Genomic DNA, 24,604 nt, shown 5'->3' with positions numbered 1-24,604 from the left:
TTGCACACAGAAAGTCTCTGGCTTTCCCCGATAGGCACTCAAAGGCCATTACTCCACGATACGTCACACTGTCTGCTTTGGAGTCCCACAACTGCCTTCCAAAGAGAGCTTTCCCCATTTATGGAAGAGACTAGCACAGTTGCCATGCTGAGTCATAATCGTATTGAGGATGGACCAGGTCTTAAGGGGAAGATCGAATCCTTTTGGATCAGCTGTAAAGCAGGGAATGTTGTGACATTCTGGAGGAGCAACAGAAACCCATTCCATACTTGCATGGAAATGCAAGTAGATCAATCGGTACCACTTCACTGGGTAGGTAATAGTGTTCCATGTGCCTTGGCATATAATCATGTTATATGGAAGTGTCCTCAGACAATGCTGACTCCCTCAACTAGGAAACGGAGATCAGCACCACACCTTAGAGCAGGGGTCTTCAAACTTGGCCATTTTATGACTTGTGGACTTCAACTCCCAGAATTCCTCAGTCAGCGTGCCTGACTGAGGCAGATTGAAGTTGTTATCCGGCAAGTTTCTGACTGTCCTAATAGGTGGATATCTGGATGTAAATTAAGTTCAACAAACGATTCAACCATCTTTTAAAAATCAGAATTCAACTGGATATTATTCATTTTATTTCAGTGCTCAAGACAGGGAAGTCATACTCTGTTTCTTAAAGGGCAATTAATTGCCCCACCCCAAAAAAATCTGATGTGTTATCTCTCACAGACAAGATCTATTTCTTCCAGCCAAGAGGGAAATTCTGTTTTGCCTGAAAAAAACTCTTTTTTGCTGAGTTTTGTAACATTTATTTTAATATAGTCAACTTGCCATGATAAATAGTAATGCCATTTTTGCCTTGAAATATCACTCTTCATCATTTATTTTGAAACTGTGATTCCAAATATATACCCTTGAATTCCCATTAAGTACAGTATCAAATTGCCCTCTTAGAGATGGGAGGATTTTAGTCAAAATGATCTTATTTCGCCCTCTAGTGGAATATCACTACACTACAAAGATTTACCAGTATCTGAATGTTATTTATTGCCTTTCACCCACACTTTTTGCCCTTCTATTTTTCAGAAAGAAAATTAGGAAAATTAACAAATGATTAATACTTTAAAATCTGAGAGCCCCAATTTTTATGGGCCAGTATCTGAGCAGTGATTTGTGGTATTGAGAGTTCCTTGGACAGGAAGAAGTTTGGTGTTTCAAATAAATTAGCAAATGATCATATGAATGGGTTTTCCAAGAAAAGCAGTTTTATTTTTTGTTGTTTTTCCCTGTATCTTTTTGGAAGCTTCTATTTCTGCATATAGGCAGATTTCTCAGCTTTTTGGCTAAAGGATTAATGTAGTGCTGTGAATTTCTCTGACTGGAAGAAAAAACATGGAAATGGTAGAAATATCCAACAGGCAAGAAAATACACACAAGTTTTCAATTTTCTGCTGGAGGTCACTAGGTTTTGGCATGTCTCCCACAATTATGTTGCAAATATTATGATACTCCTGCATCCACAATAATGTGATACCAGATAAATAAATGTAATGGCATAAATCCATTATAAATGTAATGGCATACGGCATGGATGCAACTTCGCTATTAAGTTGGAAACTTAGTATTGATTCCAAAATGCTTCCACAGATCTGCATTCTGCAGAAAGAAGCTTCTGCAATTCTTTTACTCAGGTTGACCCAGGTGCTATGGAGGTTTGTTGTGGAAGTGGATCCTGCTGGCTGGACAAAAGAGCAGCTCGCTGTATCACTTATGACCTTCCTATCTTCAGGCTGATATATTTATAAAACGTACTTTTTGCCACATCCTGTATATCAATATCATGTTATGCCACGATCTGTTAAATCCTCTGCTCTAAACATGTTGTTTCTTTCTAAGCTTTCATTCCTAAAGCTGTCAGGGACTTTGCAGGCATTCTGCATGGAACTGATAGTGCTTACTCCCAAGTAAACCTCCAGTCTTACTCAGTTCCTGGTGATTTCCTGGCATATCTGTTGTTTTGTTGAGAGGCTCAACACCTTTGACTCAGCCTTCCCAGATCAGCCAAGGCCAGCCAGGTGTTGGGCATTATTTCAGTAAGCAGCCTTTCGTCCAATACATACTCTGTATGAATATGTGTTAATATTTTGTTGTTGTTGTTAGTTGCGAAGTCGTGTCCGACCCATCGCGACCCTATGGACAATGTTCCTCCAGGCCTTCCTGTCCTCTACCATCTTCTGGAGTCCATTTAAGCTCACGCCTACTGCTTCAGTGACTCCCTCCAGCCACCTCATTCTCTGTCGTCTCCTTCTTCTCTTGCCCTCAATCTTTCCGAGCATTAGGCTCTTCTCCAGTGAGTCCTTCCTCCTCATTAGGTGGCCAAAGTATTTGAGTTTCAGCTTCAGGATCTGGCCTTCTAAAGAGCAGTCGGGGTTGATCTCCTCTAGGACTGACCGGTTTGATCGCCTTGCAGTCCAAGGGACTTGCAGGAGTCTTCTCCAGCACCATAGTTCAAAGGCTTCAATTCTTTGGCGCTCAGCCTTTCTTATGGTCCAGCTTTCACTGCCATACATTGCAACTGGGAAGACCATAGCCTTGACTATACGCACTTTTGTTGACAGGGTGATGTGTTAATATAGAGTACTAATATTCCCAGCCATTATTTCCTACAGCAGAAGCGCTCAATTTGGAGAGTTTATATAATGGACTCGTTCCACACGCTCAAGTCACAAGCCAGCTCAGCATTTTGCGCAAACGCATCAGCGGCTAAGAGGTTACATCAGTTTCCCTCCACCTTGGTAACCTGACAAACGTGTGAACTTCAACTCCCAGAATTCCTCAGGCTGCAGGCAAGCACGGCAAGAAACACCGCGACACTAACCAGCCCTCCCCTCCCCCCCCCCTCCGGGGCCAGGCCTCTTCCGCCCATTTTAGTCAGCTCCGCCTCCCTTCGTAGGCGACAGCTGATAAGGCGCATGCGTCAAGCCTCGCTGGAGCCACGGCGGGGGGAGGAAAAGGGAACTCTGCGGAAGGTTTAACTTCCGGGTCGGGGAAATCCGTCTGCGTGAGGGGAGGAGTCGCCGCCGCTGCTCAAGGCGCAGCGGGTGGGCGGTAGCCTGGCTGAGACAGATGGAGCGGGACTTGCTTCGCCAGGCGCTCGGCTTCCACGGGCCGACGCTGCTCTCCCTGCTCCACGCCGAACAGCAGGACAATCCCGATTTCGGCGGCCTGCTCCCCCCCGCTGGGGGCGGCCTGGAGTCGCTGTCGTCAGCGAGGTGAGCCGAAAGTCGCCGTAGCGGAGGGGGCGGGGCCGCACCGGAGGGCGTGTCCTTGAGAAGGTGGGGCGGAGTCTTCTCTTTGGAGTGGGTGGTTGGGGCGGGGGGGGTGGAGGGGAGGCGAATTGCTGCAAACTCAGCCTTTGGGGCCTTGGAAGGGGAAGGAAGAAGAAATTTCCTTGGAACCCGTGCAAAGCCAGGATGCCTCTGATCATATGCAGAGTGTAAGGTCTGTTCACAGCTGTGCCTCGACTTACATGGAGGCTCAGGACTGGCAAGCGAACCTTCCCAGGTAACTCATGGAAGCATCTCCTTATTCGGCGTTTCAAATCACTCCACTGAACGTGCTTTTAAGCAGCCTGCTGGCAGCGCTTTCCATGTTTCACATTTGTCGTGGTAACTTGCTCGATAGTAGCAACTGTGAGAAGGACCTCGGAGTCCTAGTGGACAATCACTTCAATATGAGCCAGCAGTGTGCTGCAGCTGCCGAAAAAGCCAACACAGTGCTAGGCTGCATTAACAGAGGGATAGAATCAAGATCATGTGAAGTAGTAATATCACTTTACAATGCCTTGGTAAGGCCACACCTGGAATACTGCATCCAGTTTTGGTCACCACGATGTAAAAAAGATGTCGAGACTCTAGAAAGGGTACAGAGAAGAGCAACAAAGATGATTGGGGGACTGGAGGCTAAAACATATCGGTTGCTGGAATTGCGTATGTGTAGTTTAATGAAGAGAAGGGTGAGGGGTGACATGATAGCAGTGTTCCAATATCTCATGGGCTGCCACAAAGAAGAGGGAGTCAAGCTATTCTCCAGAGCACCTGAAAGCAGGACAAGAAGCAACAGATGGAAACTAGTCCAGGAGAGAAGCAACCTAGAACTAAGGAGAAACTTCCTGACAGTTAGAACAATTAACCAGTGGAACAACCTGCCTCCAGAGGTGGTGAATGCTCCAACACTGGAAGTTTTTAAGAAGAGACTGGACAGCCATTTGTCTGAAATGGTATAGGGTTTCCTGCCTGAGCAGGGGGTTGGACTAGATGACCTCCAAGGTCCCTTCCAAATTATTATTATTATTATTATTATTATTATTATTATTATTATTATTATTATTATTATTATTACATCCAGGACCCTGAATAAGACATACAGGGAGTCCTCGACTTACGACCACAATCGAGCCCAACATTTCTGTTGTTAAGTGAGTTTGGCCCCATTGTACCACCTTTCTTAAGTGACTCACTAAAGTGGCTAAGTTAGTAGCATGGCTGATAAGTGAATCTGGCTTCCCCATTGATTTGGCTTGTCACAAGGTGGCAAAAGGGGGATCGCTTGTCTCCGGGACACTGCAACCATCATGAATACATGCCAGTTGCCAAGCGTCTGAATTTTGATCACATGACTACGGGAATGCTGCAGCAGTCGTAAGTGTGAAAAATGGTCGTAGGTCACTTTTTTCCAGTGCTATTGTAACTTCAAACGGTCACTAAGCAAATGGTTGTAACTCAAGGACTGCCTGTAATACATTCCCTACTATTTTTCTGAGAACGGCATAATCGTCTCTCCTTATTCATTGAGATGATTTGGTTTGTAATACTGCAAATTAAATTCTTTAATTTTCCCTGGAAATGCCATGGTTAAAAGCGAGGCCTCTCTATGTATGTAAAAAAAACATAAAATTCCCTATTTTTTCCCTAGATATTTACCATTGAAAACAAAATATGATTGCCTCTCCTTCTGGAGATGGTTGGATTTGTAAAACTGGACCTTAGATGTTAGTAGATATTAATTGACAGGCACTAAGCATTCTATAAGCCTGTTGTCTAAATGTTATTAAGAAATTTGATGAAAGCTAATTCTAAATATGCATGGTAAGTATTGCAATGTACAGATCTAGGTTTTATGGTGTCAAATAAAAGCCTATATTTTGTGAGATTCTGAATGCCTGACTAGGCATTCTTATCCAGATAGCCGGATATGAGGCAGTGTATTTTGAGGGCAAAAATGCCTCAAAGCGAAACAGTTGATTTATAATTACAAAGAAACAACTATTTGGAATCTATCAGAAACAGCGTAACAATGCTTTTGAATAAGCTATATTTCTTTTAATAGTTACTTCCTTGTTGTCAAATAAATTGCCAGGTCCTTGTTTAAGAAAGCATGTTTTTACGGATGTTGATTTGCTTTCTTCTCTTTCAGAAAAGAAAGAGGGGTTGAAAATATTGAGATACAACAGTTCATTTCAAAAAAAGCGGATCTTCTTTTTTCTCATTCTTGGAAAACAAATCTGCCAGTAATAAAAGATGGAAATGAAGAGAATGAAAGTAAGAGAATGAAGTTACATGACAGTTGGATATGTTTATAAATGTGCATCTTACGGTCAGTGGTTGGAATTAGAGATGTAAAGCCAAAAAAAGATGAACATTGGAGCGTTTCATTGGACAGCTGATAAAGAAAGCCCTCAGGGGGTGTTTACTATTTTTAATTTTGATTTTTAATAAAAAAATAGTGGTACACTTTTTTGAGAAGAAAAATTAATAAATTGCTCTGTACAGTATGTACTTGTGTACATATGAATTTGAAGAAAAATATAAAAATTTTGGGTGTACCGGTAATTTAAATCAAATTATCAGAACAAAATTGTTAGCTATGACTAATAAATGATTACCAGGTTTGATAAGCATATGTTTTATTATAACATTTTTGAAATATTAAAAACATTGGGTTTCTATTTTGGTGAGAACAACTTCCAAAACTTTTGAATATCACTGATACAATTTAAAAAAATGTATGTTAATTTTTGAATGATTTGCAGAAAATGATAATTCACAGGAATTGAATCAACTGAATTGATACCTATACCTTGGGAAGTGTAGACCAGTAGTAAAATTCTCCATAAAATTGTGGATTTGTAATATGCAAAGAGTTTGTAATGCTTTTGCCTATTTTTTCTACTTTTAATGCTATTTGATATACAGGTATTCCTTCTTGAGCAATCACAATTGGGACTGGCAACTTGGTTCCTAAAAAAAAGCAGTCACTAAGTGAAATGATGACTGTGCTTAAGATCTTCAACATTCTTTTGCTTTACAGACCTATGTTTATAGCTGTGAGGATTGGTTGGTCACTGTCGTAAATTTAGCTGATTGCTGAACAAGGACTATCTACTGTCTACCTTATCTACTGCCTGCCTGCCTTTCTATTTATCTACCTACCTTCCTACCTATCCACCTACCTACTTTCCTGTCTACCTACCTATCTTCTTATCTACTTATCTACCTACCTTATCTACCTACCTACCTTTCTATCTTCCTACCTTCCTATCTACCTACCTATCTTCCTATCTGCCTAACTGCATACTTTCCTATCTATCTATCTATCTATCATCCATCTATCTATCTATCTATCTATCTATCTATCTATCTATCTATCTATCTATCTATCTATCTATCTACCTACCTACCTACCTACTTACCTTCCTGTCTACCTGTCTACCTACTTTCCTATCTACCTACTTTCCTACCTACCGATCTACTTACCTATTTTCCCATCTACCTACCTACCTTCCTATTACCGGTACCTATTTTCCCATCTACCTACCTACCTTCCGATCTACTTACCTATCTACTATTCAATCTACTTGTCTGTCATTGCAAATTATTCAGATCCCTTTTGGAATTGAATGGCTATATAATTTGCATAAATAAATAAACTAGTGGATGATTTTTTCCCCCAGTTTCTTCAAATCTGTAATCTTTAGCCTGTTTATCTGGGTGTCACCCTGATCAATATTATATATACTACTTTGCTTGTAACTTTTCCTGAGCAACCTGTAAGGATTACAGTTTAGATTCTGTAATGTGAGTGGAGTATTTTTAGATTGAGAAGTATTTGTGCAATGAGAATAAAATCAAGTTAAAATTTGAAATATTTTCAGACAGTTGTATTATGTTCTAATCCAGTAACTAGAATAATAACAAAGGAAAAGTAAGAACTTGGCTGCATTGACTCAGAGGTCTATCTGCTTCCACAGGGACTTGGGAGACATCTTTATGAAAGTCAGATCTATTTTAGCAGTATACTTTATTTATTAGGTCTGTATTCGTCTTCCCCAGTAGACTTTCAAGATGATTGGATAACATCCTCTTTAATGTTTTTATACAGCCATCATGGTGACCATCTTGTAAGGACACATTTCCTAGTTTCAATGCAGGCAAAGCATGCCTGTTCAAAAGCGAACCCATTTAATTTGATAGGATTTGATTCCAATGGTATTGCAAGTGATTTGCATGCTTGACTGTTGCCAATTAACTGTCTGGCAATCCCTGTAGTGTTTCAGTATTTAAAACTTATTTTTTTTAAATTTGCATCTACCGAAGATTGTTATGCTATTATGCCACCATTGGAGCAGTTTATGGAAATTCCCAGCGCAGAGAGGAGAGAGCTCTTTTTCCGGGATATTGAACGCGGTGACATAGTGATTGGAAGGATTAGTTCCATTCGCGAATTTGGCTTTTTCATGGTGCTGTTCTGCCTGCGAAGTGGCGTTGTGCGAGAGATAGCAGATTTAGAAATCACGGTAAGTCAGAGGTGTTAACTGTGCAAGTTACTGCAAAGGAGATATAGCTTTCTGAAGTCTCTCTCTCTCTCTCTCTCTCTCTCTCTCTCTCTCTCTCTCTCTCTCTCTCTCACATATATTTCTTGTGCTACTGAATTGGCTGAGTTGATCCGAGAAACGTAAGGAACTCTGATTCAGAATCTTCATGTGTTTTTGCCTTTGCCAGTTGACAGGTAGATTTTTGTGCTGCCTTAGCCAAAATGACCTTTCTTATACTCAAGGATTATGTGTTAAAAGTTACAAAAGCCCTGAACTGAACAGAGTAAGTAGTTTGGTTGCATTTCTGATCAAGTGCGATCCATACGGGAAGTGACCAGGGCATGAGCAACTGAGAATAGTTGATAGTGTTCAATAGAATATTGGAACAACGTGAAATTGTGCAAAATATACAAAAGACTTAATGTAAAATGTACAACTAGACACATGCCATCGCTCTGCTAAACGTGTAACTCCCACAGCACTATCTTACATCTAAAGGTATTTACCCATGTAGTAGGACTGCATTAGTATTATCCTTCTCATCTTCCTTATCTTCTCATTTTTCCTATTACCTTTTTCTATTGGTATTTTATTTATTTTTTTATTTTAATTCCATTTATATCCCGCCCTTCTCCGAAGACTCAGGGCGGCTTACAAGCTTAGCAGTATCTTATGATTTGTCACTTATTGTTTGTATCTTATGATTTATGATTGTATCATGCAATTTTTAATCTGTGACTTACCACTATGTTTGTTACACTGAGAGCTCGTGCACAAATTCCTTGTGTGTCCAATCACACTTGGCGAACAAAGAATGTTCCTATTTCTATACTTTAGACTTGGCAAGAATAATCAGCTGTAGTGTCTGTTGATTTAGTCCTTACCAGACTGGATTTGCATTAACATTACTGCTGCCCTATGAAGAATAGTATTAAGAGTTTTATATTGGATACAAATTGTGATTGTCACACAGGATACGAATGCTCTTCTCCCAGGTTATCCACTCAAATTTTGAAATTAAAAATTCAGCCTTTAAAGCTGTAGAAGGTTAATACTTTTGCATAGATGTCCTTCAAATCTTCAGTATTTTTTTTGTGGAGTGCAACTGAGTATGTCTATCTTTAATTTTTTGGAATTATGTATTTTCTATTTTTAGGCTCTTTGTCCAGTAAGAGATGTGCCTTCCCAAAGCAGCCATGGGGATCCCTTATCATATTATCAAAATGGTGACCTTATCCAAGGCAAGTACATATCACTCTTCAATTTGCCCCTAGCTATATTTTGCATTGTTTTCTGATGTTTAATTTTGGTCTTTCTCCCCCCCCCCTGCCATTTTAATAGCTGCAATCAAGGATATTGATCGCTACCATGAAAAGCTCAGTGTATCACTGCACAAGTCTGCTTTATCTCCCAGCTTAGCAAATACCAAATTAGGAGTAATCAGCTCTGAAGATTTGCCTGTGCATTACAGGTATGAAATTGAAATGAGGTATACTTTTTTGTGTGATTTAAATAAACCCTTTTTTTATACGCAGGTAGTCCTCAACTGACGAACATAATTGAGCTCAAAATTTCTGTTGCTAAGCGAAACATCTGTTAAATGAATTTGGCTGTATCTTAATCACAGTTAAGTGAAACACTGTAGTTAAGTTGGCAACGCAGTTGTTAAGTGGTTTTGCTTGTCAGGAGGTCGCAAAAGGTGATCGCATGACTCTGGAACACGGCCACCGTCGTCCGTATGAGTCAGTTGCCAATCATCCGAATTTTGATCCCCTGACCATGGAGATGTTGCAATAGTCATAAGTGTGAAAAAGTCATAATTTTTTTTCAGTGCCATTGTAACTTTGAATGGTCACTAAGTGAACTGTTGTAAGTCAAGGACTACCTGTATTGAGCTCTGTAAGATATGAAATACAGTCCTCTTATTGATGAGAATAAGACATGCAATTTCATAGCTCTGCGTGCCTCAATTATATCAGAGTATTGATATAACATTTGAGAGTACTGTGACATGCTTCAGAAAAGTTATTGGCTTCACGCTAAAATAATTTAGCATTGGGCATTTCATGCTTACAACCACTGCAGCATCTCTGTGGTCACATAATCAAAATTTGTATGCTTGGCCGCTGCTTCATCTTTCTGACGGTTGCAGTGTCCCGGGATCACCTTTTGCAACCTTCTGAACAAGCAAACTCTGTGGAAAAGCCAGATTCACTTAACAACCCTGTTACTGATTGAACAACTGCAGTGGTTCACTTTAACAGCTGTCTCACTTAGCAACAGAAATTTTGGGCTCAATTGTGTTCGTCAGTCGAGGACTACCTGTACTTGACTTGAAACACTAGAATGTATCTAAAACAGGGTTTCCCAAAGGCCGATGGGATTATGCAAGGGGTTGATACGATTGTTTTGTAGTACTATTAACTATTTATTAATCTATTTTCATATAATAAATGCTTGGTATGTCGAGGAACATTGCAGAATTTCCTGAACGGGTCGATGAGCAGAAGAGTTTGGGACCCCTGATTCCAAGAGGGACGAGCTTTATTTCAAGTCTTTTCATAGTACTTCTCCTTGTGTTGGTAATACAAGATGAACAGAGAAAATATTGTTTTATCTCAGTTCATGATGGTCTTTTTGTTTGTTTTTTCAGGAAGAGCATTGACGTAGCCAGTAGTTTGGAAACATATGAAAAAGTTTTGCATAATTCTTTGGGCTTTGCCAATCCTGCTGTAGTGGAGTTCCTAGGAAACAAATTAGGACTAGATGAATCCAGTCCCCCCTCCTTAATGAGAGGACTACAAAGGTAACATAAACAACATCTTAACCGAAATGTAATTCCTTCAGTGATGAGTCGGTTAAAAATGACATTTCCATCATTTGCTGAGAGGAGTTTCCCCCCCCCCAAGATTTATCAGAGTTCATCACTATTTCAACTATACTATAAGAGAGGCGTTCCCAACCAGGGGGGTGAGACGATATTCCAGGGGGGGTGAGAAAACTTGGGTTTTCAAAATTATAGTGTATATGCATAATTCATTGCCATTAATTTCGGACTTTTGTGAGGGGTACGAGAATATTTCAGAAGCCTTCTAAGGGCGCGGGGTATAGAAAAAGGTTGGGAACCACTGCTGTAAGACAAAGCATGTTTTCATGCCACTTAAAATTTTCTACCTAATCAGGTAGAAAAACCAAATGTAAGCTAAATTTGGCTGTTTGGCTAACATTCCTGACTAGAATTAGATAGCTCCAGAGTACAGTGGCTTGTGTGGTTAGGATGCTGGCTTGGAGGTTAGTAAACCTGAGTTCAAGACCTGAGTGCCACCATGACTTGGGAGGAGTTCCCATCCTTTATGCCAGTTCCTGCCAGGGACATGAAAGGAGCCCCCAATTGGGCATCCTCCAGGCCAAGGGTCCCCAACCTTGGCAACTTGTAAGACTTGTGGACTTCAACTCCCAGAATTCCCCAGCCAGCATGGCTGGCTGGGGAATTCTGGGACTTGAAGTCCACAGGTCTTAAAGTTGCCAAGGTTGGGGACCCCTGCTCCATGCAACAGTGATGTCACTGGCTAATCCTTTCAACCCGGAAGTGCCTTGGCACTTCTGACAGTGCGATGCGAGACAACTCCAGTAGATTTGTTATTTATTTGGACAGGCTGCAAATAGACTAGCTGATTAAACATTTTGTCTCCTTTTTTTTTCCTCCCAGCAAAAATTTCAATGAAGAGGATTTTGCCGTTGCGTTGAGGAAAAGACAGTCTGCTTCGTGGGCCTTAAAATGGTACACACAGCTTTGTTTTCATTACGAGATAGTACTAGATCTTGAGAAAGAACTATTTTCTTCCAGGCCAATAAAAGCCCAGCCTGAATTTTGGAAGCAGATAATAGTTTTGTCGTTCAGCCATATTAAAGGTTTATGTGACGCTAAAGGTGGTATTATAGGTAATCCTTGACTTACAATTATTCATTTAGTGACTGAAGTTTCCACAGCACTGAAGTAAGTCACTTATGACCGTTTTCCCCACTTACAATCATTGCAGCATCCCCATGGTCACCTCATCAAAATTTGGACTCATATTTATGACCGTTGCAATGTCCCGGGGACATGTGATCACCTTTTGCAAAAAGTCAATGGGGAAGCCAGATTCACTTAACAACTGTGACAAGAAAGGTTGCAAAATGGGGCAAAACTCATTTAACTGTCTTGCTTTAGCAATGGAAATTTTGGCCTCAGTTGTGGTCTTAAGTCAAGGACTACCAGTACTTTGTTAGTAGCAATTTATTGTTCAGTCTTCCAACTGTAGGCGAATGATAAACAGTAAGTTTTAATTCCTCAAGGATCCTCCTTGTTTCTTATTGTCTTTCTGCATTTTGGTTTTTAAATAGTTTTGGAGAAAAATTGCAAGCCTGATAAGAGAAACCAGTTGTAAAATAAATGATTGGAATTTGTTTTTATATAGTGATTAATTTGCATTCTTCATAAAGATTTCATATTGAAATCTTAATTTAACTAATTTTATTTTTAGTGTAAAAATTGGTGTTGATTATTTTAAAGAGGGCCGCCATGTTGATGCCATGAATGAATACAACAAAGCATTGGAAATAGATGCCCAAAATGTTGAAGCCTTAGTAGCCCGTGGAGCACTGTAAGTATCTTCTTTTATGTGTGCAACCCAATAATTTCACCCGCAAGTGAAAAATAGGAATTCTTACAGGTAATTTTTTTTCTCTTCTAGATATGCAACAAAGGGAAGCTTGAATAAAGCAATTGAGGATTTTGAAATTGCTTTAGAGCAGTGCCCTACACACAGAAATGCTAGAAAATACCTTTGTCAAACGCTTGTTGAACGAGGAGGCCAGTAAGTGTTGCCTTGTGTTCTTTATAGTTTTCTGTACTCTGTGCATTTAATGTTTCTTTCATTTATATTTTATACCTGGCTAAAGCTAAACAGTAACTTGGTTAGATCTGATTGTGTAGCTAATTCAGGAGCACAGCTTCATATGAAATCACCTGTTCACCTCCCACTTATAGCTGCTTGCTCGATATAACCGCCATCTGTTTTGTGCTTCAAAATAAAAACAGCTTTCCGATTAGCAAGCCAGTTAAGTGTGGGTTGGTTTGCATGCCAATTACGTGGATATAGAGGTGGCTCAAAAATTGTGCTCCTCAGTGTTTCCCTATCAAAGTAGCATTGAGTGGATGCCAAGAGATCCTGGATCCTGTAGCCCTCAGCAGGTTTATTCATGAAGGCGATAAGGAGGTAAAGCGAACGTTGATCAGATTTTGAGATGCAGCATAGTTGGTTAAGAACATAATAACTTTGCTGGGTCAGGCTGAAGTCCATCTTAGTCTGGCTTTGTGTTTCTCTCGTCATCAACTATATGCTTCAAGGGCAGACATGTCCAACTTGCGGCGTTATGTGATGTCGCGCAATGTATCGGGATGGTTTTGCCATTGCCGGCAATAGGGTGGGCGCAGCTTCCGCGTGACGTGTCCGGCCCGCGGGCTGGCAGTTTGACACCCCTGTTCTAGGGTGCTTGCAGTTAGGAGATACAGCCCACTCCTGCTGTTGTTTTTTCCAAACTAAAGTATCCCAAACATTCAGTCCTTTTCTTGTTGTGGGGAAGAGGTTTAAGACATATGTTCATCACTGTTGCTTTTTCTGCCTTTTTCCAGCTGTTACATCCTTTATCAAATGCAGTCACTACAAGGCTACATGCTTCTCTAGATGTGGCTCTGCCATCATTTTGTAAAAGGACATTATGTTGTTGGCAGTTTCATTTTTAGTTCCTTCCTTTCTTCATGATTACCTGAATAGTGTGTGTATGCTTCACAGCTGCCAAACGTCTTGTTATTCCTCTGTCTAGCATCCTAACCCCAAATCTTTTCACTGGTTGGCTATTGAGAGCTGAGACCCCTTTTATACTAGTTTGGTAATATTGCTTGTGAAAATGAATTTGGAATAGTAGTTGATGAATACGAACACCACATTGCAATACAGATAGTCCTTGACTTACAACCATTCATTCAGTGATCATTCGAAGTTACAGCAGGACTCAAAAAAAGTGAATTATGACTGTTTTTCCACACTTAACAACTGTTGCGACATCCCCATGGTCACGTGATCAAAATTTGAGCACTTGGCAACTGACATATATTTACGACAGTTGCAGTGTCCCAATTTTTCCCAATAGATATGGCAGGGGTAGGCAACCTTGGCTCTTTCATGACTCATGGACTTCAACTCCCAGAATTCTGAGACTTGAAGTCCATGAGTCATGAAAGAGCCAAGGTTGCCTACCCCTGAGCTATGGTAAAAAAAAAAGTCGTCAAATTGGTTGTGATTCATTTAACGACCGCCTTGCTTAGCAATAGAAATTCTGGTCCCAATTGCGGTCATAAATTGAGGACTAGTGGTACAGCTGTTTAAAAAGAGGACTTTGCGGATGTAAGACAGAACAGCCATAAATGTGCCACCTTTACAGGAGTAGATTCATCCTATTCTGCTTTGCCCACATTGAGGTCTGAATTGTGTTTTAGGAGGTGGTCCATACCTGAAGAACAATTGAGTCAGGCTAAGAGAAGAGCAGGGACATGGTGGCTCAGTGGGTTAGGATGCTGAGCTTGTCGATCAGAAGGTTGGAAAGTTTGGCGGGTCGAATCCCGAGTGCCGCGTAACAGAGTGAGCGCCTGTTACTTGTCCCAGCTTCTGCCAACCTAGCAGTTCGAAAGCACGTAAAAATGCAAGTAGGGACCACTATGGTGGGAAGGTAACAGCGTTCCGTGCGCCTTTGGCATCTAGTCATGCCCGGCCACATGACCACAGAGACGTCCTCGGACAAGCGCTGGCTCTTCGGCTTTGAAACGGAGATGAGCACCGGCCCCTAGAGTCGGAAACGACTAGCACGCATGTGCAGGGGAACCTTTACCTTTTACTAAGAGAAGAGCCTTCTTAAAAATGTATTAAGGTTAAAGCGCTTCCGGTTCACACATGCCCTCAAATTCATTTGACAGGTTGGAAGAGGAAGAGAAATTGTTGAATGCTGAGAGTTACTACAAGAAGGCTTTAAGCATAGATGAAAGCTTTCAAGAAGCTGAAGAGGCCTTGTTGAAGCTCCGTAAGCAGATACAGGTGATTCTTTATTTTCTGTTAGTCGACTAAAGAAAGCCACCAATGTAGTACTCCAGAAGCAATTGTGCGTTGGCCCTTTTTTTTTCTTGTCTGCAATCCCTTTTGCTTGAGGAAGCATTTTCTGCTAGTCAGAGCTAAATGTTTTTTTTTATCTCATCTGGCCATTGTCAGGGATGTCTGACTGGGAGCAGGCAAGGGGAAGATGTAGCACCGAGGCATTTTAATTGTGACCCTGATAACAATTTATAAAGATTTGTGACCTGAGCGGTTAACTTTTGGCATACCTTCAGAATTTATTCACCGGGATTTTGTGGATCCCAGTTTTTTTTTTAATTAAAATGCATGTTGGAAAGAGACTAAGGGTCACTCTGTATGTGCCTGTCTCCCAACATTTTACTTCTGTGAGGTGAAGAGAGGTACATGTGAGACGTCTAAGCGATCACTTCCCCATTTAATGTGACAGCCGAAAGTAATTGAGGAATGGAAGTGTTTTAATAATAATAATAATAATAATAATAATAATAATAATAATAATAATAATAATAATAATAATAATAATAATAATAAATAAAAGAAGTGTGTGCCCACTTTTGCTCTGCTTTCCTTGGTGGGGGCCCACCAGTTAGAACATCCTTCTGAGCATCTTCTATATCAGGGGTAGGCAACCTTGGCTCTTTTATGACTCGTGGACTTCAACTCCCAGAATTCTTGAGCCAGCTGGCTCAGGAATTCTGGGAGTTGAAGTCCACGAGTCATAAAAGAGCCAAGGTTGCCTACCCCTGCTCTATATAAAGCTCCCTTGATATGCATCTGAGCCTGGCCGGGTCTTCTCCTGTAATACTGATGATACGTTTTTCTCCAATGCATTTTCCTCCGAATTGGAACTGTTGCTGCTGTGTGTGACCTCTGGTGCTGCTCATCACCAACAACCCTGTGGAATATGATTCCGTGTGTAAACTGTGCATCAAACTGGGCTGTGATACCGTTGCCAAATGGTTTGTATTCATACATGGCCCTTTTCAATTCTGTTTTGATGGGGATCACATTTTTACGTATAAATTCAATAATGGCACATTCCTTAATTTCTGCTCGGTTGATTATTCTTTGTGACCAACTGTTTTGCTGGTTGCCATATTAATCTTCCATTCATACTTCCCGGATTGATAATGGGTTATGGGATACTAATAACCTGGACTTTTTTTTTTCTTCTCCTTGCCTTTTAAAATTTGGGCTACAAACTGCAACATGAACCGTAATACCATGCTCATTCATCCCTATCGCTTAACCATCCTTTGTAATATTTTTTTCCCTTTAATATCTCTTTAATTTTTCCACCTGGTTCCTTTGGGACTTCTGTAAATTGTGTATATTGCGGGTTGAATGGGACTCGTTCGTTATAACTTGTTAATGCCGTATTTTTGATATTGGGATTTAAAAAAGAAATCTCTGGAAATTAGAGAGAAACAAGCGGCAAAAGAAGAGAGGCAGAAAGAAAAGAAAGTAGAAACAAGTGCAGAAAAACTGCGCAAACTCTTAAAAGAAGAAAAAAGGTAACCTGTTTTAATCAATCTACTGTCTCGTACCTGTGTGTCCATACAGCTTTTCTTACACGAACCATAGAGCAATCTGATGCTGTAAGTATAATAATTCACTGTTGAAGCTGATGCTGCTTTTTTGCTTTTTAATGTGTTTCAGTGTTATTTATTCAAAAAGAAGGTACTGCTGGCAATTTACTTTACAACAAAAGACTAGTTCTAAGGCAGTGTTTTTCAAACTTGGCAACTTTTAAGATGTGGACTTCAACTCCCAGCATGCTCCCGGGGGAACTCTGGGAGTTGAAGTCCACACTTCTTCTTGTTGTTGTTGTTAGTTGCGAAGTCGTGTCCGACCCATCGCGACCCTATGGACAATGTTCCTCCAGGCCTTCCTGTCCTCTACCATCTTCTGGAGTCCATTTAAGCTCACGCCTACTGCTTCAGTGACTCCATCCAGCCACCTCATTCTCTGTCGTCCCCTTCTTCTCTTGCCCTCAACCTTTCCCAGCATTAGGCTCTTCTCCAGTGAGTCCTTCCTTCTCATTAGGTGGCCAAAGTATTTGAGTTTCGACTTCAGGATCTGGCCTTCTAAAGAGCAGTCAGGGTTGATCTCCTCTAGGAATGACCGGTTTGATCGCCTTGCAGTCCAAGGGACTCGCAGGAGTCTTCTGCAGCACCACAGTTCAAAGGCCTCAATTCTTTGGCGCTCAGCCTTTCTTATGGTCCAACTTTCACTGCCATACATTGCAACTGGGAAGACCATAGCCTTGACTATACGCACTTTTGTTGACAGGGTGATGTCTCTGCTTTTTAGTGTGCTGTCTAGATTTGACATGGCTTTCCTCCCTAGGAGCAAGCGTCTTTTAATTTCTTGGCTACAGTCCCCATCTGCAGTGATCTTGGAGCCCAGGAAAATAAAATCTGTCACTACCTCCATTTCTTCCCCATCTATTTGCCAGGAATTGAGAGGGCCGGATGCCATGATCTTGGTTTTCTTAATGTTTAGTTTCAACCCAAGTTTTGCACTCTCCTTCTTCACTCGCAACAAGAGGCTCTTTAGTTCCTCTTCACTTCTTAAAAGTTGTCAAATTTAAACAAAACTGTTCTAAGACATGGTTTTTGAATGCTTTAAGCCCTTTCCAAAATAGAATGTGATTGTTGTACAGGTTGAACATTTTGGATGATTTGACTTAAGTGAGGCAGGTATATTTGTAATTTTTTTTTTCCATCATTCTTAGTTGTCTTGAAACTTCCTGGAATAAATGGAAAGCTTGGAATAGAATATTTCACTAAGTAACTGTTCAGGAGTGCTTAGGGAGTTTGAGTTCAGGCTAAGATACATCCCAAAGAAAAGCTCTTTTGCACAATTCTGAGAAAATCAGAAGGATTCTTAAAGCAATGCATTTAAAATCCAGTTTTCATTTCTTACTGTTCTCAGAATCACCTGTTTTTGAAGAGATGGCTCTGTCAATCGTTCCAGTAGGTCAGACATGTCAAACACAAGGCCTGGGGGCCGGATCAAGCCTGTGAAGTGGTTTCATGTGGCCCGCGAAGCCATCCTGGAAACAGTGAGGGAACGGCCCCCGCTGCCTTGGCCCTGGCCCAGAGACCCTCCTTTTGCCAGAGACCCTCAGATCTGTCCCACTCCTGCCCAGGCACCCATAGGCACCCTTGATGCGAATGATGTAGAGCTGGACACGCCCACCCAGTAGGCCACGCCCACCCTGGCCACACCCACCTGGCCCCCTAAGGGCAACTGCAATGCTGATGCGCCCCTCAATGAAATTGAGTTTGACACCCCTGCAGTAGGTGTTGGTTTTTTTTGCAGCTTTTTTAAAAAGCTTATTGTGTATACTTTCCTTCACACTAGAAATAGAAACTTCCACTAGTCTGTTAGATTAATAGAGAAAACAAAGAACAAGATAGCTGACTGAAGTCCTGATAGTAAGAAACTGTCTAAATCAGGGGTGTCAAACTGTCGGCCCGCGGGCCGGACACGTCACAAGGAAACTGCGTCCACCCCATTGCCGGCAATGGGGAAAAAGCTCTGTGACGTCGCGAGTTTGACATGTCTGGTCTAAATGAAAACATTCGGCAACATATGATGGGTATATTATATATGAAATGTAGCTATGAAAATAGGGTGCAAAATAATATATTGTATAAGAATTTATAGATTTTCTTTTCTAGGTCATAAGTACTTAAATTTGTAAACATGTAATTTGGGGACCACACAAAATTGGGGAGAGTCTTTATGAGCTGTAAGTTGTATTGCTTTAAGGTATAACAACAATGAAAGAAAAATTAGACCCTGCAAAAATACAGAGTCGGGGGGTGGGGACTAAAAATAACTGTTTTATACTGATTGTGAGCATGGAAATTGTTGGGTCTTCCCACTGGCTAATATACCGATAGTCCTCAAGATACATCCACATTAGGCTTATCTAGTATGTATGTATGGGCAATGCATTCAGAAAGTATTCAGACCCCCTTCACTTTTGTCAAATTTGTTATGCTGCAGCCTGATTCTACAGTTGCTGGAATTCATTTTTCTCTCTCATTAACCTACACTCAGCACCCCATAATGATAAAGTGAAAACAGACTTTTAGAAATGTCTGTAAATTTATTAAAAAGAAAAAAAAACCTGAAAAATCACATCGGCACAAGTGTTCAGACCTTCCACTCAGTACTTTGTTGAAGCACTTTTGGCAGCAATTATGGCCTTGAGTCTTTTTTTGGGTATGATGCGACAAACTTTGCACGCCTGGAATGGGGGATTTTCTGCCGTTCTTCCTTGCAAATCTTCTCAAGCTCAGTAAAGTTGGATGGCGACCATCAGTGGACAGCCGTTTTCGGGTCCCTCCGAGATGTTCAGTAAGGTTCAAGTCAGGGCCACTCTAGGACATTCACAGAGTTGTCCCTAAGCCACTCCTGTTTTATCTTGGCTGTGTACTTAGGATCGTTGTCATGTTGGAAGGTAAACCTTAGGCCCAGTGTGAGGTCCTGAATGCTATGGAACAGGTTTTCATTGAGGATATCCGTGTACTTTGCTCCATTCAGCTTTCCCTCAACCCCAACCAGTCTCCCAGTCCTTGCTGCTGAAAAACACCCCAACAGCATGATGCTGCTACCACCATGCTTCACTGTTGGGATGGTATCAGTCAGCTGCCTGATTTCCTCCAGACACGACGTTTAGAATTGAGGCCAAACAGTTCAATCTTGGTTTCATCAGACCAGAGAATCTTGTTCCTCACAGTCTGAGAGTCCTTCAGGTACTTTGAGTGGATGCCAAGAGATCCTGGATCCTGTAGCCCTCAGCAGGTTTATTCATGAAGGCGATAAGGAGGTAAAGCGAACGTTGATCAGATTTTGAGATGCAGCAAAGTTGGTTAAGAACATAATAACTTTGCTGGGTCAGGCTGAAGTCCATCTTAGTCTGGCTTTGTGTTTCTCTCGTCATCAACTATATGCTTCAAGGGCAGACATGTCCAACTTGCGGCGTTATGTGATGTCGCGCAATGTATCGGGATGGTTTTGCCATTGCCGGCAATAGGGTGGGCACAAGTGGGCTTTAATGTGTTTTGCGCTGAGGAGAGGCTTACGTCATTCTGCCATAAAGCCCTGATTGGTTGAGGGCTGCAGTAATGGTTGTCCTTTGGGAACTCTGTCCCATCTCCACATAGAATCTCTGGAGCTCAGTCAGAGTGACCATTGAGTTCTTGGTCACCTCCCTTACTAAGGCCCTTCTCTCCCGATTGCTCAGTTTGACTAGGCGACCAGATCTTGGAAGAGTCCTGGTTGCGCCAAACATCTTCCATTTGAGGCCTATGGAGGCCACTGTGTTCTTAGGACCTTCGGTGCAGCAGAAATTTTATTGTAGCCTTCCCCAGACCTGCGCCTTGCAATAATCTTGTCTCTGAGCTCTGCAGGCAGTTCCTTTGACCTCGTAGCTTTTGCTCTGTTACAATAGGCATTGTCAGCTCCGAGGCCTTCTATAGAGGTGCGTGCCTTTCCATGTCATGTCCAATCAATTTAAGTTACCACAGATTGACTCTCCAATCAAGGTGTAGAAACGTGTCAACAATCCAGAGAAATGGGAGGCACTGGAGCTAAATTTCATGTGTTGTTGCAAAGGGTCTGAATACGTAATGCCAATGTGATACTTCAGTTTTTTCTTTTTTAATAAATTTACCGAGATTTCTAAAGTTTTTTCACTTTGTCGTTATGTGGTACTGAGTGTAGATTAATGAGGGGGGGGGGGGGAAATGAATTTCAACAACTGTAGAATCAGGCTGCAGCATAACAAAATTGACAAAAGCGAAGGGGGTCTGCATACTTTCTGAATGCACTGTATGTATGTGTATGCATCATTAAAGTATAGTTCCGATCTCTGATATGAAATGTTGATCATCTGGTAGATTCTGTGTAGTAGAAATACGACGTCTGTGGTATCCTTGGTGCTGAGCTTTGTCGTTTACTTGCAGATGTTTCAGTACTAGATAACATCATTGGTACCGGTGAGTTGTGTTGCAGTTCCTTAATTAGGATATTGTTTTCTGTTTGCTTGTCTATTGTTAATCCCTGCTTATCCGAGTATTGGCTGCTGGAGGGGATCTCTTCTGGCCTTTGTTTTCTTCTTAGCTTTTTAATTGTCTGTTTTGAATGATGTGTAAATATAATTTATTTCTATATTTATGTTGATGACTGATTTGTCTAAAGGCTAAACTTCCAGGAATTCCATAGCACTTTTGCATTCAGCATGGTCTAGGATGCTCACAGTAGCAGGGCGAGCTACTGTATATAAACAGGGAGGAAACCCCCACACACACACACTAGCTCTCATGATGTTACTAGTTGGGTAATGAAACATCTGCAAGCCAAGCGATCAAGACCAGAGTTCACCAAGGACTCCACAGTTCAACCCTGAGCTATGTATATTCTCTTCTACATGAAGTCTAGCAGTAGTAGTTGAGTTTTCAGGTATACCTGTTAGAAAACTTCAAAAACTAACTTGTTGTGTAATTGAAAGAAACCCAGAATTTAACCACCCCCCGTCAAACTATATCCTCGTATTTTACCTATTAATACCCAAACTTTTGCTAGCTCAGCAGTTGCAGCTTTCGCACAACCTGATTGTGAAATTTAATTGCAGTGCCTCATGATTAATTAAAACTTTTAGGTTGAAGAAGAAAAGAAAAAAGTCAACTTCTTCCTCCTCCTCCTCCTCCTCCTGCGGTACTTCATCAGATGAGTCTGCCTCTTCTTCCTCCTCCTCTTCCTCCTCCTCCTCCTCCGATAACAAAAAGTGTAAGAAAAGGAGTCGGAACCGGTCCGAATCCTCCTGCAGCTCTAAAAAACACACATCTAGGATCTTTTCCCATCTGAGTAGGAAAGAGGACAGCTATTCCCCTCCCGCCAACACCTCTGCTTCTTTCCTTAATCAAAAGCACGAAGTGGAAAAATTGCTAGAGAGGCAAGACAGGCTAGCCAATCAAAAACCTGAGGTAAGAGACAGAGAAGGAGATTGTAGGTTTTTAAAGATGTATGCCGAAGATGACCTCTGTGGAGGTAAGTTTGAAGATTCTAGGGATTCTCACCATCAGCCTAAGATGCGGTCTAGTAGTAGCAAGACTGAAAGACGGAGTAGGTCAGACCGAGCTTCCTCCGATAGGAAGGATAGTACAGGATCTTACCATAGACACCCGGATGACAGAAGTAAGGCCAGTGATTCAGGAAGGCCGGAAAAAGAGCTGGGCTGGAGAGAGAGCTATCACAAGTTCAGCCCAAGCCTAGGCAAGTACTCCACGTCCCCCACAGGGTCGGATTACTCCTCCAAATCCGCTGAACATTACAAACAGTATACCAGCCGATGGATGAATGAACCGAGTAGGTACAATGCGGATGGTAGAGCTGAGGTGGCCAGGGGTAAACGTGAGAAAGAATCGAAGAGCAGGGAAAGAGACTCTCCAAGAGGCAAAGGAGGAGATGAGGAAGCTGTGCTGAACGGTAAAGAACAATTAGGCAGCGGGGCTAAAAAACAGCTGCCTCAGAACTTACTCAATATATTTAATCAGATTGCTGAATTTGAAAGGGAAAAAGGAAGCAAGCAGAAAAATCAGTGAATTGAAAAACAGTTAAGCCAGGTGCGGGAAAGTATCTGCTTTTAATCACTTGACAACTCTCTACTCTTTTTTAAGTTTTTATTTAAATTTGCTTGTTAGGTATTGATTTAAACTGGGGATGTTCCAACCTTGGCAACTTGAAGACTTGTGGGCTTCAGCTCCAGAATTCCTCAGCCAGCATGCCTGGCTGAGGAGTTCTGGGAGTTGAAGTCCACAGGTCTTATGGTGGTCAAGGTTGATAAATGTGCAAGAGTTGTATTTTTTTTTTCCAATTTGAGTTTCTTATGCTGTTAGGGTATTAAGGTATGGTGGCATGCCTGGCTGAACAACCCTTAAGACTGCCACTTGTGCTATCTGGCATCAAAATTGCACTTTAAAACATTTTCCCCACAAGGTACAGATGACTGTTACTTTCTACTGTTAATAATATAACCATGTATTGATAAATTAATTGAAAATATTTTAATGTATATCATCAGTGTATATAGTCTGTCTTACTATTAAATTTTTTACAAAAACATTACTGCTTCCTAAATTTTAATTCAGAACTTGCAAAACAAGGGGACGTGATGCGGCAGTTATGCCCGGGGAAGCCTCTGCTAACGCTAATCTAAAGACCCAAGGTTGTGTGTTCAAATTTGTGTATGTGTTGCTTTGAATCCTGTAAATCCCTTTTTTTTTCTAACCGTATTCACTGATAGAACGAACAGAAGAAACAAGGAGTCAGGTTGGCTTGGGTAAGAAGAATCTCTAAAATGCCATGTGGAGTTACTATTCACAACCGCTAAGGAGGGCAGTTGGGAGGTTTTGGATAATAAGCAATACAAGAGGATCGGCTGAGGAAGGGAATGCAATAGGGCAGGGGTGTCAAACCGGCCTGCGGTCTGGATGCCTCATGGCGAAACGGCGCCCACCCCATTGCTGGCAATGGCAAAAAAAGTCATGATACATCGCGACACATCACGTGACCTTGCGAGTTTGACACCCCTGCAATAGGGTGGCTCAGACACATTCAACACATACAGTAAATGCTACAGGGAACTAGTGCTCTGCTTAGCTATGAAGCTCAAAGATGGCTTTAAATGACTTTGCTCTGCAATAGGCCCAGCAACATTTAGTAAGTGTTAATAGTTGTTTTATTATGCTTTTAGAAGTGGCATTTTGGAGCAAAGCCAATGATGCTTTAAGAAATTCATGGCACAGAAAGCAGCCATTGTAGATCTTAATTCTTGCCTCACCTACCAGGTCATTGGGTAGTTGACCAGTAACCAAGACACTTTTTAAAGCATTCCTGTGGGAAAGGTGGAGTTCATAGGAATGAGTATGCATTCTTAGCAATTAGTAGCTCCCAAGACAGAGGAAAAAGAAGGTAGAATATTGGAATTCAACAAAGGTAGCCTAAGAGGATCAAACAATTGTTAATGAAGTTTTGAGGTGCCCAACTCCTAAATGACTCGAGGCTTACAGTCAAAAAAGACCAATCATATAAAGGACCCAATGGGTTAAAGCAGCAAAATAACAACCATAAACCTACCAAAACAAACTAATAGGATTGGAAGGGGGTGGTGGTGGAATCTAATCACCTTGTCCCCAAAGCTAGAGATCTGTCTTCAGATCTAAACCAGCCTCCAAACTCTGGAGAAGGAACAAATCTTTGACCTCCACAACAGCTGTAGCCTATATACCTTTGCAGAAGCTGAGGCTCCTCACCTCTCTTATGCTGTCAAGGTCATCTCTAAGCTGACCACCAATCCAATATTTTTCCCATGAGGCCTCCAGGCTGCTGGCATGTCAGGGCTCCAAGGACTCCTAGGACTTCATAAGGATCAGTTAAGTATAATGCCACTAAATACTGACCTTTGTGCTTGAAATGGTGGTGCCCTTTATCCCTTCCCACCTAAAAGCAAACAATGCCAGACACATTCGGCCCTCTTAAGCTCCAC

The 24,604-nt window shown here is 41.5% G+C and overlaps 1 protein-coding gene across 2 annotated transcripts; it reads left to right on the top strand.

Moving 5' to 3' along the window:
• Positions 1 to 3,058: 3,058 nt before the first annotated feature.
• Positions 3,059 to 23,181, top strand: TTC14 (tetratricopeptide repeat domain 14). Of its 2 annotated transcripts, none has more exons than XM_081328359.1 (12): positions 3,059 to 3,269; positions 5,473 to 5,597; positions 7,653 to 7,852; positions 9,027 to 9,111; positions 9,212 to 9,341; positions 10,524 to 10,676; positions 11,580 to 11,651; positions 12,397 to 12,516; positions 12,607 to 12,729; positions 14,886 to 15,003; positions 16,444 to 16,553; positions 21,719 to 23,181. In XM_081328359.1, the coding sequence occupies exons 1-12, from the start codon at positions 3,124 to 3,126 to the stop codon at positions 22,659 to 22,661; spliced, it is 2,325 nt and encodes a 774-aa protein (XP_081184485.1). In that variant the 5' UTR covers positions 3,059 to 3,123; the 3' UTR covers positions 22,662 to 23,181. The 2 variants fall into 2 exon arrangements, with proteins under 2 accessions (XP_081184485.1, XP_081184486.1); XM_081328360.1 differs by lacking the exon at positions 3,059 to 3,269 and adding an exon at positions 3,512 to 3,561.
• The last annotated feature ends 1,423 nt before the right edge of the window (positions 23,182 to 24,604 follow it).

Source organism: Vipera berus (assembly GCF_964194415.1).
Source record: "Vipera berus genome assembly, chromosome: 5".
Lineage (NCBI taxonomy): Eukaryota > Metazoa > Chordata > Lepidosauria > Squamata > Viperidae > Vipera > Vipera berus.
This window is presented reverse-complemented; position numbering and strand designations above follow the sequence as displayed.

What these genes read in the sequence shown, in the direction of transcription:
- TTC14 (XM_081328359.1), top strand. Translation starts at nt 3,124, where the DNA reads ATGGAGCGGGACTTGCTTCGCCAGGCGCTCGGCTTCCACGGGCCGACG. An exon ending in TAGCAGATTTAGAAATCACG is followed by an intron (nt 7,853 to 9,026) that starts GTAAGTCAGAGG and finishes TTCTATTTTTAG; the next exon opens with GCTCTTTGTCCAGTAAGAGA. An exon ending in CTTGTTGAACGAGGAGGCCA is followed by an intron (nt 12,730 to 14,885) that starts GTAAGTGTTGCC and finishes TTCATTTGACAG; the next exon opens with GTTGGAAGAGGAAGAGAAAT.